The sequence below is a fragment of the Bactrocera latifrons genome, unplaced genomic scaffold, assembly GCF_001853355.1.
Source record: "Bactrocera latifrons isolate USDA-ARS-PBARC rearing strain unplaced genomic scaffold, ASM185335v1 scaffold_117, whole genome shotgun sequence".
In the NCBI taxonomy this organism is placed as follows: Eukaryota; Metazoa; Arthropoda; class Insecta; order Diptera; family Tephritidae; genus Bactrocera; species Bactrocera latifrons.
Genome location: NW_017534597.1, coordinates 348085 through 361520, shown reverse-complemented (window position 1 = coordinate 361520; position 13436 = coordinate 348085). Strand labels below are relative to the sequence as shown.

The 13436-nt window shown below is 29.3% G+C and overlaps 2 protein-coding genes across 7 annotated transcripts; one reads left to right on the top strand and one right to left on the bottom strand.

Moving 5' to 3' along the window:
- Positions 1–6241: 6241 nt before the first annotated feature.
- LOC108978082 (transmembrane protein 47) lies at positions 6242–10840 on the bottom strand. 5 transcript variants are annotated; one of them, XM_018948192.1, is made up of 7 exons: positions 10211–10840; positions 8657–8732; positions 8412–8598; positions 8191–8340; positions 7481–7543; positions 7203–7407; positions 6242–7150 (listed from the first exon to the last, which is right to left on the bottom strand). In XM_018948192.1, exons 1-6 carry the CDS (start codon positions 10423–10425, stop codon positions 7247–7249), a joined length of 852 nt encoding a protein of 283 aa, XP_018803737.1. In that variant the 5' UTR covers positions 10426–10840; the 3' UTR covers positions 6242–7150; positions 7203–7246. The 5 variants fall into 5 exon arrangements, with proteins under 5 accessions (XP_018803737.1, XP_018803735.1, XP_018803738.1 ...); XM_018948190.1 differs by having other exon boundaries at positions 6242–7407; positions 10211–10486; positions 10600–10840; XM_018948193.1 differs by adding an exon at positions 8875–9163 and having other exon boundaries at positions 6242–7407; positions 10600–10840.
- Positions 10841–10907: 67 nt separating this feature from the next.
- On the top strand, positions 10908–12599 carry LOC108978080 (E3 ubiquitin-protein ligase RNF220). Of its 2 annotated transcripts, XM_018948188.1 has the most exons (3): positions 10908–10972; positions 11152–11627; positions 11683–12599. In XM_018948188.1, exons 2-3 carry the CDS (start codon positions 11343–11345, stop codon positions 12550–12552), a joined length of 1155 nt encoding a protein of 384 aa, XP_018803733.1. In that variant the 5' UTR covers positions 10908–10972; positions 11152–11342; the 3' UTR covers positions 12553–12599. The 2 variants fall into 2 exon arrangements, with proteins under 2 accessions (XP_018803733.1, XP_018803734.1); XM_018948189.1 differs by lacking the exon at positions 10908–10972 and having other exon boundaries at positions 11148–11627.
- The last annotated feature ends 837 nt before the right edge of the window (positions 12600–13436 follow it).

Genomic DNA, 13436 nt, shown 5'->3' with positions numbered 1-13436 from the left:
AATTTACCCTGCTTAGGGTATAATAAGGTAAAACTTTCACTTATGCCGCATTGAAGCTATAATACACTTCACAGGAGCATTTATTATAGCTTACACGGGTAGACAAAGGTATTATGTATATTTCGACCGGTCGTGCATGCTGATTTGATAGCATTTCACAACTTATAATAACGATTTTAGATCTTCAGCGTGCTGCCACCAACGATAGTCTAAGATGGAACTTACCGCATTTATTTGGAATCAAATATAGTACAAGCTCATCCATTCAGCTACGTGTAATGAAGTTGTCAGAGGAACGATTTATTCAAACCAGGAAATACAAATTTAAGGCATCCTCTTTCTCTCTCTCTCTTTTGAGAGACCTAGCATCTCGCTGCTGCGTCCGGTCAAGACAACGAATGGAATTGTATTTTGACTTTATATATTTTGATTTTATTATATGGTAGCTATCAAATGAAACAGCTCGTCGTTTGTTATAGTATGTGTGTATATAATTGCTGTACTTTATTCACTTGTATTTATTATTACATATTAATACATATATGTATGTATATTTGTAGTTTCCATTTGATCTGCATTGGATGAAAGAATATTTTCTGTATATACTATGTATGTATGTATGCATGGTATGTAATACATTTCCGAACAGTTTACACCTGTGCATGAGTATAAGTATTCGCTATATATAGACGTACAATACTTGTATGATAAAATTCATTGGGTAAATCAAACACTTTTCGCCCTTCTTTTGCGTTAGTCTGTGGTATAAATGTTTTCATTTTTTATATATGTATATATATGGTATGTACGTGACTTTAAATGAGTAGCTTTTCGGTATGTAACAATTTAAAATGTTTTTTGTTTTTTGCTAAAATGTTTATCTAAATATATACACATACAAACACAAATAACAACATGAATTTGTATGTGCTTATGTATGCAAGTATACGAATTTATGGCTAGATATATGTGTACGTACATATGTTTCCATTTAACTATAAATTTACCCAATTTCATCATAATATTATTTATTGTTACTTCGAAAAAGTGGAAATCTATGTGGAGTTGGTTGTTGAAACTAGCTTTTTACAGTAGCTTGGAAAACACATTCGGTTTATTTTTAAACAATATGTCAAATTTTAATATTTATTTGAGTTTCTTTGTGGGTTTGTGGATAAAAAAATTGGAGGGATTTGTATGCTATATTTCAGTTAGAATTTAGTAACAATTGTATACAAATATACATAAATGTTTGTATGCATGTTATGTATGTCTTTTTGCGGAGTTTTTACAGAAAATACAAAAAACTTATACATACAATTTTTTTTTAGTTATTCGTGATTATGAATGCATATGCATTAAAAGTATATATTCTAATACATTTATGATTATTAAAATTATTTACAAACATTTAATTGAATAAGTTCTAAATGCGGCAATTTTAGAAACTATTTAAGAGGGCAATAATAATATTTCTTTGTTTTTATTGTAAAAAATTTAGATAAATTAGCAAAGCACTCCACTCTTAGAGTTTTTTTTTACTGATATTATATATTAACAAATTATAATTCATTCGATTCTAACGCTTTATCGCTGTGTCAAGTTTGAAAATAAAAATAATAGTATTATAATATACATCATTCTCTAAAATGTATTAAATCATTATTACTTTAGTTAAATATAATAATTTAAGTACATAATAATGTAGACTTAAACAAATTAAATTTTAAGGGTACATATTAAATCAAGTTGATTTTACTTTCTTAATTCATTTCAACATTTTGCTTCTTATTAGTCACAACTTTTTTAAAATCTTACTTCTTACTCATCTTTTTTCTTAAATTTTCCATTTATTAGTTTAAAAAATCACTAGCAGTGTTAATTGTTGTTGTTGCTGATATCATACATATATGTATGTATATACATATGTATGTGTATACATTTATTAGAGCAGTTGTAATATCATATTATACCGTTGCACGAAATATAAATTTCAAATAAATTATGATTATTTTCAAAGAAAACAATTTTTTAAAGAAAAAAAACTCCGCTTTACAGTGTTCGACTTTAATTTCATATTTTGTGTATGAATTTCTTTTTACGGCTTTTGAAACCACGTTGAACAAACCAAACAAACTTGCTCACAAAGAGACATTCTTAGAAATTGGCCCAAAAGTGGTCAAACACCTTTTGATATGATACGTTGATAAATCGCTTTAATACTCCTTCATCTAATCACTAATCTACCAAATAACTTAGTCAAAATTTACACCAAAAATATGACGTTTCATTTAATTTCCAAAAAATTTGCAAAAAATTTTAATGAGAACAATATTCAAATAGTGAACAATACTCAAAATAAATAAATAAAAATTAAATATACTCGTACATTAATATCTATAAAATCTAAATTGAACCAACTCTTCACACAGCTGCCTTATGTAGGCAATTTGGTATAATATAATAGTATATACTTTTGTATGTATGTAAATATGTGCTACATTTTTATGTATAAACATATTTATTATCAGAATTTATGCTCTTTAATATAATTAAGCCCATTCATATGTATGTAGATACGAATATGTTGCACAACATATTTTTGTATTATGTACTTTTTAGCAATTAAATTTATTTTGTCGGTGTTTTAACAAACAGTACATTATAGTAAATATTTTTGATATTTAAGTATCGCCTGACACACCCTATCACTAAATTTGCACCACAACAAACCTTTAAGTAGAAAATTTTAATTATGCAAAGCACACTTTTCGGCGCACAAGCCAATTTGTATGTGGTTGGTTGTTAAAGATTTAGCCTTGTTGTTTTCTTTACCATTAGCGGCGCATACACAATTTTGTTGATCTTGTGCTGAACGTATTTAAATTATAATTTTTAATTTTTGCTGCTTAATTATTAATTTTAATCAGATAATTGTTTAATATTAGCAATTAAAACATTACTTGTACTTAAAACTACTTTTCGATTTTTCTTTTTCTATATATTAGTGTGTTGTTATTTAGTTCAGTTTGAAATTATTTTAATTCGGTTTTGTTTTTGTTTTATTTTAAGTTTATGTATACCTACATAATACTAGTTTTAATTATAATTAAGTTACCACCGCACGTTCCTGCCTACGATTTGTTCAATTTTGTTTGGTTTTGTTATATTTTTAGTTTGTTGTTGTTGTTTTTGGTTATCTGTTCGCATTGTGTTGTTATTTTCTTTTGTCTTTTGCTAATTTCAGTTACATAATTAATGAATTTTTGACTTGTTTGCTTTTAGATCACTGTTGTTGTGGCTGTTCTTGTTGTCTTTTTTGTTTTTGTTTTTTGTTCATTTATAGTTTTGCCTATGCGTTTGAGTTCGAATGGAGAATAACGAATTTTCGCAAAAGAGTTTTATAAGAAAATCTTTAATCGAACAAATGGAATATAATTATATGTGTTTATCTTATTCACCATCAATTATTAAATATATTTTTTTAATATGGAAAACATACTCTAAAGTGGGAGTAGCAGCTTGCTGGCGTACAAGTTAATAGATGGTAATAAACTTTATTGGCAGACATTGGGTGTTGCTAGATATGTATATATGTATTAATGTATGTATGTGTGTTAATATGTATATGTGTGCAAGTATTAGTTGTATTTAAATTAAAATAAATTGTTTTAAGCGCATTCAAACATATATAAATCATACTTATACATAATATATGTATGTGTAAAATATATAATAAAAATATCATATACATATGTATGTACCTATCAGCATAAAAAAGTTAAATCATTTTTATAAATCCATAAAAGCAAATATTACTAATAATATTTCCTTAACTTTTAAATAAAACCAATAATATATTCGAAATAAATAATATATTCGATCAAACAGTTTTTTATTCAACTTTCTTTATATTACAGGCAAACAAAATATTTTAAATAAAAAGCAATATATTTAAATAGTAAAGTAATTAGGGTTATAGGCCAGTGAATAGGAATATAACGGTTATATATTTCAAATTTGCAATGTTAATATTCGTTGTTGCTGTGGTACAAAATAACTTAAAAAAAATAAAAATGCAATTCTGGGAAAGTGCAAATAAATACAGTTTCTAAGACATAAAAGAAATTATTAAAACAAAACACGTTTTATAACATGGCCCAGTGTCTGTTGTAGATTGTATTGTTTATTTATTTCTCCTCAAAATTTTAATAATGAATATTAACACTGCAAATATAACTTAAATATTACAAAAAATAAACTTTCGTAACAAGTCTTTAGTCAGTGCGTTAGGACATTTCATTTGTAAAGATGAAGATACTTAAAAAATATATATAGAATAATTAATCAGGTAAATTGTAAAAATTATACAAATAAATTAGCAGTAAATGTAGTTTAAATATTTTGTGTTTTTTTGTTTTGCTGATATGTTTTCTTTGCATTTAACGTTATAACAGTAACAAATATTTGTAAATTGTCTGTCGAACAAATATGTCTTTCTGAAGCATTGAGAGATATATGGAAAAGGTGAAAGAGGTTTTATGCTTCAAATTTTGGGGTTATTAACATGTTCATTGCTTCAAATATTTTCTCGCTTCATAAAAGTTTATTTTTAACATATATTTGTGTAAACAGACACGATTTAAGATAATATATTTATATATATCAATAGTAGCGGCCATGTGTAGGCAAAAACAATTCAACAGGTTTAATTAAATCAGACATAATTAGTATAATTATATAATAATTTGCTTAATAATTACAGGAAAAAATGTACAAATTCGAATTATGGAACAAAATAATATGAACAACATAATAAACAATATTAATTAAATATATATTTATGTACTTGATTATATGTTTTTCGTGTAATACAATTGGTGTGTGTGCATTTTAATTTTTATTTTTCAACGCTATTTTATATTGCCAATAGAATTTCACATACGCTGCTTGCTTTTTTTTTCTCTTTTGCATTTCAACTGCTTAAATTATTAATTTGTAAACGTATACATGCACATAAGTGAGGATTGTTGGCAAAACAATGGGCTTTGCCTTTAAATACATGATAAGTTTAATATTTTTAATCGTTTTCATAATTTTTGCTTCAGAACTTTTCCATTTACAGCTTGAGGCATAAAAACGCTAACTAGGATTATCTGGTTCGATATAATTTCCACAGATATGTCAACACTTTTGAGCAAATATTACGCAACAAATAAAACAATTATTAAATACGAGTATCAATTCGAGACTTATACGAGGTTGTTTGAAGACTTTGAGGAAAAAATAAACATTTCGAGTTTTTGTAAAAATGCGGCGAAATATACGCAACTACCTACAAATTGACGGTTTTAATAAAGCGATAATAAAATATATCAGTATGTAAATGTGTGTATAAAGAAATGTTAAGGTACATTTTGAACACGGACTGATTGGCAGACTAACACTTAAGCATGATCAGCAGGAGTGTGAATTGTAGTATAGAAAACCATTTTTGCTGTTTTTTTCGAATTAGAAATAATTTAAAATTAAATCCATAACCATATAAGCTAGCAATGAGTCCTTTTGGCATATACTAAGTGTTAATTTATGTGTACATGAAATCAATTGATGTATGTATGTATATCTAGTTTTAGTTGGAAGGCGCATGTATGCACACACTTTGCTCTATTGTATCTATGGATGACCAAAGCTGCATGATATTACTTTTATTTTATGGCAAAGTCTTGTATATATGTTTGTAAAACCAAAAACAACAAGTTTCCTTGTTCGTCATAATTTCTATAGCTGCCTGGTAATACTTCGGTATGCATTTATGTATGATGGTGGTATATATATGTGAGTGTTGGTGTTTTTGTGTTAAAGTGTATGTATGTATGCATGTATTCGCATTGCTTGTAACTTTATGGTTCGGTTCACGTATTTATATGTGGAGTTGATTTTAAATTGGTAGGTTCATGAGCGTGATTTTATATTAATTTTCAAGATCATTATGCTTATATGCAATTTAAATGTTTGATTTTCTTTTTAATAATGCGTTTTAGCTCGACTTTTTAATGTGGTTAGCTTGTTTTCTACAATTTTATTACGCTTATATTTAGTTTGAATTTCTTACATACATCGTACGATTCATATTAATTTACATTACCTTTTTTTTTTTTTTTTTTTTTTTTTTTTTTTTTTTTTTTTTTTTTATTTTTTTTTTTTTTTTTTTTTTTTTTTTGTGGAGTTCACATCGATGTTGTTGTTGAAACAATAAATAAAAAAAATTGTTGAGGAAATGTTTAGGCTTTTAGGTTAAGTGATTTTGTCAGCAAAGTTACATAGGGAAGGACATCTACATATTATATATAGTAGATATATGAGTATGTGCTTATGTACATGAAAATAATGAAAATTGTGTGGATACTTGTGTATTTGTATAATGATTATGCACGTCGAATATATATGTAAATATATGTAGATATATGTTTGTAGGTATATACGTATACAATACTAAATGGTTAAATACGATCACCATGAATACATGAATACTATTTGCTTTTTGTAATAGGTATGTTAAAATTGTTTTCTAAAATGCTTTCACCCAAATACATGACAATTGTATGAATGTGTAAGTGTATATGTGTGCATTTGAGTATGTTTATGTATTTTGGATTATGGGTTTTCACCTTTACTGTCAATATGCTGGAGAAGTAGTGTATATTTCATTTTAGAACATATGTATTTTTACATTACACGGACAAATAAGCAACATATTTATATATGATGCAACCTTGACTGGCTTCCTGTTGCTTAATTCTGCTCAATGCTTTCTTATTTCGCGTTGAGTTTGAGATGTGAAAAGTATGCATGTTTTGGCTCAACAGGTTCCCATAATTTCCTTTTATGAATGTATGAGTGTTGTGGTTATTGTTTGTATGTATGTGTGTTGGTAATTAATTTGAATTTTTGGTGTTGACGTCATTTCAAGTTGTTTTTCTACTTTTCACTTTGTTTACATTATAAATATAGTATTTTGGTTATCGGCAATGATGACAGACAGTTTTACACATTTCGTTTTTAAGTTCTTTGATTTCTTTGTGTGTTATATAATTGTTTGGCTCTCGTTTTTGCTTTTGTTTCATCTCTTATTGGATGCTGTGTTGTTCTTGTAATAGTAGTAGTTAGTAGTATTATATCATTAGAAATCGCATATTTACTTAAATATCTAAAGAACGACGTCAGGCAGGTCGTGCGGCCTGGCCTAGGCGCGCATTTGGTTATCATGTACAATTTTTCTCTCCTTATAATAGATCTCTTCCGACTCTTTATCGCAAAGCAGGAGCACAACGGCACCGAATAGAAAGATGGCTGCACCCCAGCCAACTCCGTAGGCCCAACCAAATTCCCAAATTGGCCGATTCGCTGTAAAAGAAAGTAGTAAATGAGCAAATCATATGCATATGTACAATATATAATAGTAAAAATTATTATTTACCCAGATTGAGTTCTCCAGCAAAACATACTGGATATATTATAAGTGCAGACAATACAGCCAGTACTAAAAAGATAAAATTATTTTAAATATGATGACTATTACATTTGCTATATTTTAATTTTGTAAAACCCGGCAGAAAACGTCGAATACCCTATAAAATCTGTATATAAAAGTTCCAGTCAATTAGTTTTACAGATATCGATCTGAAGTTTTGCGCACATCCTTTTCTTATCAAGAAGCTGCTCATTTGTACAAACTGAGCGATCAAAATCAAGTCCTATATTGAAAACTCTTTTATTTGACAAGATATTTTCACGGCATGGATTATAATTAAAGGCAATGGTTTAATCTGCAAAAAAGTTGTCCCTATAGGTGCCATACAATCAAAATTAGTAAGAAAATTGTTTAATTTGAGAAGTATATTAGACCTTTGGTGCAACCGAACAAAAACAACGTTTACCGTTCCCACAACAGTCTACGTAACCAGAACGGACCAAGTTTTTTTACCCAGTCAAGGACTGTCAACTCGGCAGAATTCTGACACTACAACAACAACTTTAACGTGTCTTGTTAATTTTATATTCTAAACGTGTAAAAATACACCATACTTTTTTTATTTGATTTTATCTTTGATTTTTTCGAACAATCACTATTGCAAAATTAAGGATTTCAAATTTGTTTAAGGTTTATGTTATGTATTCAAAACTTACATGATAAAAGCATCACTAGCACAGCAATTCTGTAAAATTTGTATTTTACATTATGGTTTTGCGTTCTCAAACCCAGTCCAGTGAGTATGGTGGCAATTACGTCTGTGATCAATGTTATTATGCAAAGAGCAGCTGTGGCCTTAATGTATGCTAAAATTCAATAAACAACATTACTTAAAAATCATGTAATTACAAATACAATAAACAAAGAAGCGACTTACCGACGTCTCGACTAGCATAACAGCCAGGCGGATCATGTAAATTAAATGGTAGCGGTGATTCAACGTCTTCCTCAATACAATGCACGAAGAGACCCTGTCGCCAACCCGCAGCCATTAACCAATCCGTGGAAGCCAATGCCATAATCATGAGTATAACAACAATAACACCGCATATAAATGCAATAACCTATTATTGAAAAGAAAAATTGTTACTTTTCAGAAAAATGTAACAATTTTACACGAACCTTAAGAGGTCTTGTGATTGTGATGGTTTCTATAGTTGTTGTTGGTGCCATTTTTGTTGGTGAAGGGCGTTGTGAACTGGACGTAGAAAAATTTTAATCGAAATCTTTTATAAAATATAACATATGTATATTTATATTTAAATAATGTAACGTTTTTTTTTTTAGAAGGAAATATTCAAGATGTCTAACACTGGGTTTGTGAAACGTTTAATACGTACCTTTAAATTTAAATATTTTTGTATTTGTTAGTAGCAGGGAATTAGTGCGCTCTTCTAACAACAATAACAACGCAAGCGCAATAAAACAACGGAAGTTCGCATGAGATACTTTGGCTTACCCACTTTTGGGAAATAAAACTTGTATTAGTTTATCTGATGATGATGCAAATTACTGCACCTTATTTTTATTAACGGCTCGTACACTCGAATGGTTTTGGTCAGATGGTATTGTGATTTGTGTTTATATTTGTTTAAAATGCATATAAATTGCTTTTAAGCTGCATAAAATCTATTAATTATATTGGAAGAGAAAATTTAAAAACATATACATTCTATTAGTATAGGTAAGGATGGAAATTGGAAATAAAATTTAAATTTGACGACACATATGAACATACATATATGACATATCATGCTATAAATATAGTCTCAGCACACACAAATAAAATTTTATAGTTCTAATATAAAAACGAAGAAACTTATGCACGAGAGAAATAATTTTTAAAATCATACCAATTATATATACCCATTACGGTACGGATACGCGATTTTTCTGTTTTTTTCCACACGTTTTAACCTACATATGTAACCGACATTTTAAAAATATACTTTACCTATTAATTTAAAGGCATATGTTAACAATTACGGTAAAATTATTTCGCTGTATACTTATAGTTACTTTAAAAAGGAATTAGTTGGCTTTTATTCAAAGCTTAATCGACATTGAATGATCTTTTGAACGAATTTACATACTTTCCCACACATGAATCCTTAAATATAACTGTTGAACGACCCAAAAACTTACTAATTTAACTATATACATAAATTATTTAATATTTCCAAGTTTTCGACATCTTACTAAACGATCCATAGCTATTTTCAACATCATATTAATGTATATATGAGTACATAGATAGACTCATAAATATTTTTGATTTATTTAGAGTGATTATTATTTTTACGAAATAACTTAATTTATCGAAATTAAACAAAAAGAAAGCACATGCATGCTTGTTTTTGTGCAATAATAACAAGCAAAACTTAAGAAAAAGTAGCAATACAAATTTTTGTAACAAAAGTGGCACAAATTAAAAATGCAAACTTCTCGCAAATAAGAAACAAAACAATGAAAAAGTTAATGTAGGTTCCGATGAGAGGCACATAATGTATATAAATAACGAAAATATATATTCAGCACATATATATTGCCTTGTAATTTTAGGCATTTATGTATACATATTAATAGTTAGATGTTGACAGTAATATCAAGTAGCCAAAAGGGTTGTGGTATAGAAAATTACGATTTATTCGAAAATTTCTTTGATTTTGAAAATACCTTTCTTTAAAGTAATCCATAGTAACCGATTCTGTATCAAATTCTGAGCAGTCGGCTAAAGAATCACTGTCGAAAGAACTGAATCCACTTATATTTATATTTGCAATTGCATTATTGCTGAAAACTAATTGTTGTTGTTGTTGTTGTTTCAGCTGCGACTGTTGCTGAGCCAACTTGTCCCCACTATCGGTTCTGCTATACATTCTCGCTTGCATACACTAATCGGTATTCATTAATATTTAGCTACTCAAAATAGTTTCATCAGTTCACTTGACACTAGAAAAATTTCGCAATTTAAAATTATTTATATTTAACACCCACAGAAAGCGCCCAATTCTGTTTAAATTGGTTTTTCTTTTTAGGCTCGATTTCCACTTTTTCGTGCCTACCTTGATACACATATTAGTTTACACACGCACACACCAAAATGGCGACAAATCTCTTCCAAATCGTTGCTGCTAAATGTCGTTTCTTGACTTCACCAAAATTAATTGTTCCTTACATTTTAAATATATTCACACGTTGACCAACAATTTGTCAAGTGAAATGCAAATGTAAATAAAAATTAAATTATAAAAAATTTACGCTTTTTTGCTCTCGCGATCGCACATAAACAATAGCCTTCGTTTTCTTCGAGAAAAATTTCCACTTTGCTTTTTTGACTGTTTCTTCTTCGAATTCGCCGCAAAAATCTAATGAAGGGCTGCATTTGCAGAAAGTGGTTGTAAAATAATTGCAAATACTGTTCATGCCAAATTTGATGTAAGTACTTTGATTTAACGTTTGAAATTCAGATATAAATTTGTGTTACTTTTCACACAATAATAATTCCTTGGTTTTTTGGACTTGACTCTGAACTGAATATAATATATAACATGATTTATTTAAATTTGATGTGGCAATTTCATTTCGCCGCTGTTTTAAATTTATGTTCTCGACAGCTGTCAGTTGTTCCAATCGCAGACGTCAACAAATCAAACATTTCTGCCGTGTGCATATATGTGTAGTTGTTTTTCATTTTGTTTGCATCAAAAACGTTTCTAAAACCAAAGTTTTAATGGTATTAAAATCGAGATATTTATGAAAAATCGAAAAGAAATTTCATAAGGTTTATTGACCAACCAAGACAAAAATGGAGACCACTTCTGAAACAGCTAGTCGATTGCGGTCAGGTGGAGTTGGTGAGGAGTACATGCAATGTCCTACTTGTGAATGCAAATTACAGCATTGGGAAGTAAAGACACATTTCGAACAGGAAATGGAGCGTTTAAGAAATTTGCAAATGAAAGTGGTTAGAGAAGCAAGCGCCGAACTGTCACAGCAAGGCGCCAGCAATACATTGGCACATAGTGAAGAACGACGTAAACCTTGGACAATATTTCAACGAGTTCAACGAAATCGTCACTCACGCATAAGGGTTTGTTTATTTATTATAAGCTTATATTAAAATTTTAATAATATTCTATCTTTAGCGAAGAACTGGTAAACGAGTAGCACCTACAACCGATCACCAATGCCCTGTTTGTAATGTAAGTTTCTCACTAGAGGAAATTCAACAACATGCTGAGCAATGTTTACGTCGAAGTAATGGGACAACCAATGGTCGTGATGGAGGCAGTTCAAGCAACGAAGACGACGATGGAGAGGAGTACGAAGAATATGAATGGGCCGGGCAAAAGCGAGTACGTGTTTCAAGCATGCTGCAAGGTGGTTATGCTGCGATTGGTATAGGTCAAACTGTTACAAATACTGGAAGTAGTGGTAGTCATAATTCCACTCATGGTGGTGACGAAGAAGAAGAAGATTTAAATGTAGATGAAGATGATACACAAATTTACGGACCGGCTCAATATGCAGAGGCTGATGTTATACCACCAATAGCTGAGCAAAATGGTAATAGTGCCGATAGTGATGTAACTAACTACATGCGACGGCTAATAACTTGTTCTGAAGGAACAACTTTACACAATAGCGTGGAAGAACTGCGTCGCACATGCGTAGATATTGTGGTAGCTACAAATACCGATATACGCATTCCGCAGGTTGTTGAATCCACAGGACATCAAGACCCCATCAAAAATAAATTGCCTGACAATGAACAACAAAACTACCCGCAGATAATTGAATCATTGAAAATGAAATTACGACATTTTGAAAATCAATCCCAAAATAAATTCAAATGTCTAATTTGTTTAGATGATTATAAAAATCCAGCTATTTCGGTTGCATGCTGGCACGTACATTGTGAGGAGTGCTGGCTGCGTTCGTTGGGAGCCCGAAAACTTTGCCCACAATGCAATTTGATTACGACGCCAAAGGATTTGCGCCGAATTTATATGTAAATGAGTAAAAGTAACAAATATTATAAACTTTTAAGGTATAAAACTTTCGACTATAGTTTTTTTTCCAAAATTATTTAATTTAATTACTTGATACATATACCATCACAATTATTATTCCGCACATTTTTATATATTACTTTCTCTAGTATTGAATGTAAGTAAGGAGAAGAAATACTGATGAAACATTGCAATTAATTTAAGTATAATAAGAACTAAAGCTGTGTCACAGGTAAAATAAAAATACAATAAAAAGACATTATTTAGCTATCAGAAGCTAAAATATTCAAACAGATATGATTATTGCCTATATTACTCCTGTCGATGTACGATCTTATATATATACATATATATTTATATACATATATATAATTTTTTTATAACTTTATAAAAGAAAAACCGATATGTACATAGGAGAGCTCCAGCATAGCATTCGAAACTTCCCTCGTTGTTTTGGAAGGTAAATATCAGTTTTTGTCGTAAGCCGGCATTTGTCGAATACGGTAAAAACAAAAATATGCAATCCTTAAATGCAATGAAATGTGTTTTTTTCTGTTTTGCGTTCGTCGCTTTTGACTTTTTCTTCCGTTCGTAAATATTTACGCAACGGTGCCACTGGTACGCAGGTGAGTATTTACTTCAGCAGATGTCAAGGCGTTATATACATATGTATGTAAATAGATTATTTGACTTTATTACTATTTTATTTTATAAGCAATTTTTATTCGATAGGTTAATTTATCATAATTAATCATAACCATTAAAAATTTCAAAATATGTTATCAAATATTTTGTACAATGCTTTCCCATAGGTTGATTGTCTTTGATAAATGTGTTATCGTTATTAAAAATTTTATTCTTAAATGTGTATTCTATAATTTGAAATT

Excerpts from the sequence above, each read along its gene's own strand:
- LOC108978082 (XM_018948192.1), bottom strand. The coding sequence starts at position 10,425 with ATGCAAGCGAGAATGTATAGCAGAACCGATAGTGGGGACAAGTTGGCT. Across the intron at positions 8,341-8,411 it reads TTATGCTAGTCGAGACGTCG|CATACATTAAGGCCACAGCT; the intron begins GTAAGTCGCTTC and ends ATTGAATTTTAG. Across the intron at positions 7,544-8,190 it reads GCTAGTGATGCTTTTATCAT|TACTGGCTGTATTGTCTGCA; the intron begins GTAAGTTTTGAA and ends TTATCTTTTTAG.
- LOC108978080 (XM_018948188.1), top strand. The coding sequence starts at position 11,343 with ATGGAGACCACTTCTGAAACAGCTAGTCGATTGCGGTCAGGTGGAGTT. Across the intron at positions 11,628-11,682 it reads ATCGTCACTCACGCATAAGG|CGAAGAACTGGTAAACGAGT; the intron begins GTTTGTTTATTT and ends TTCTATCTTTAG.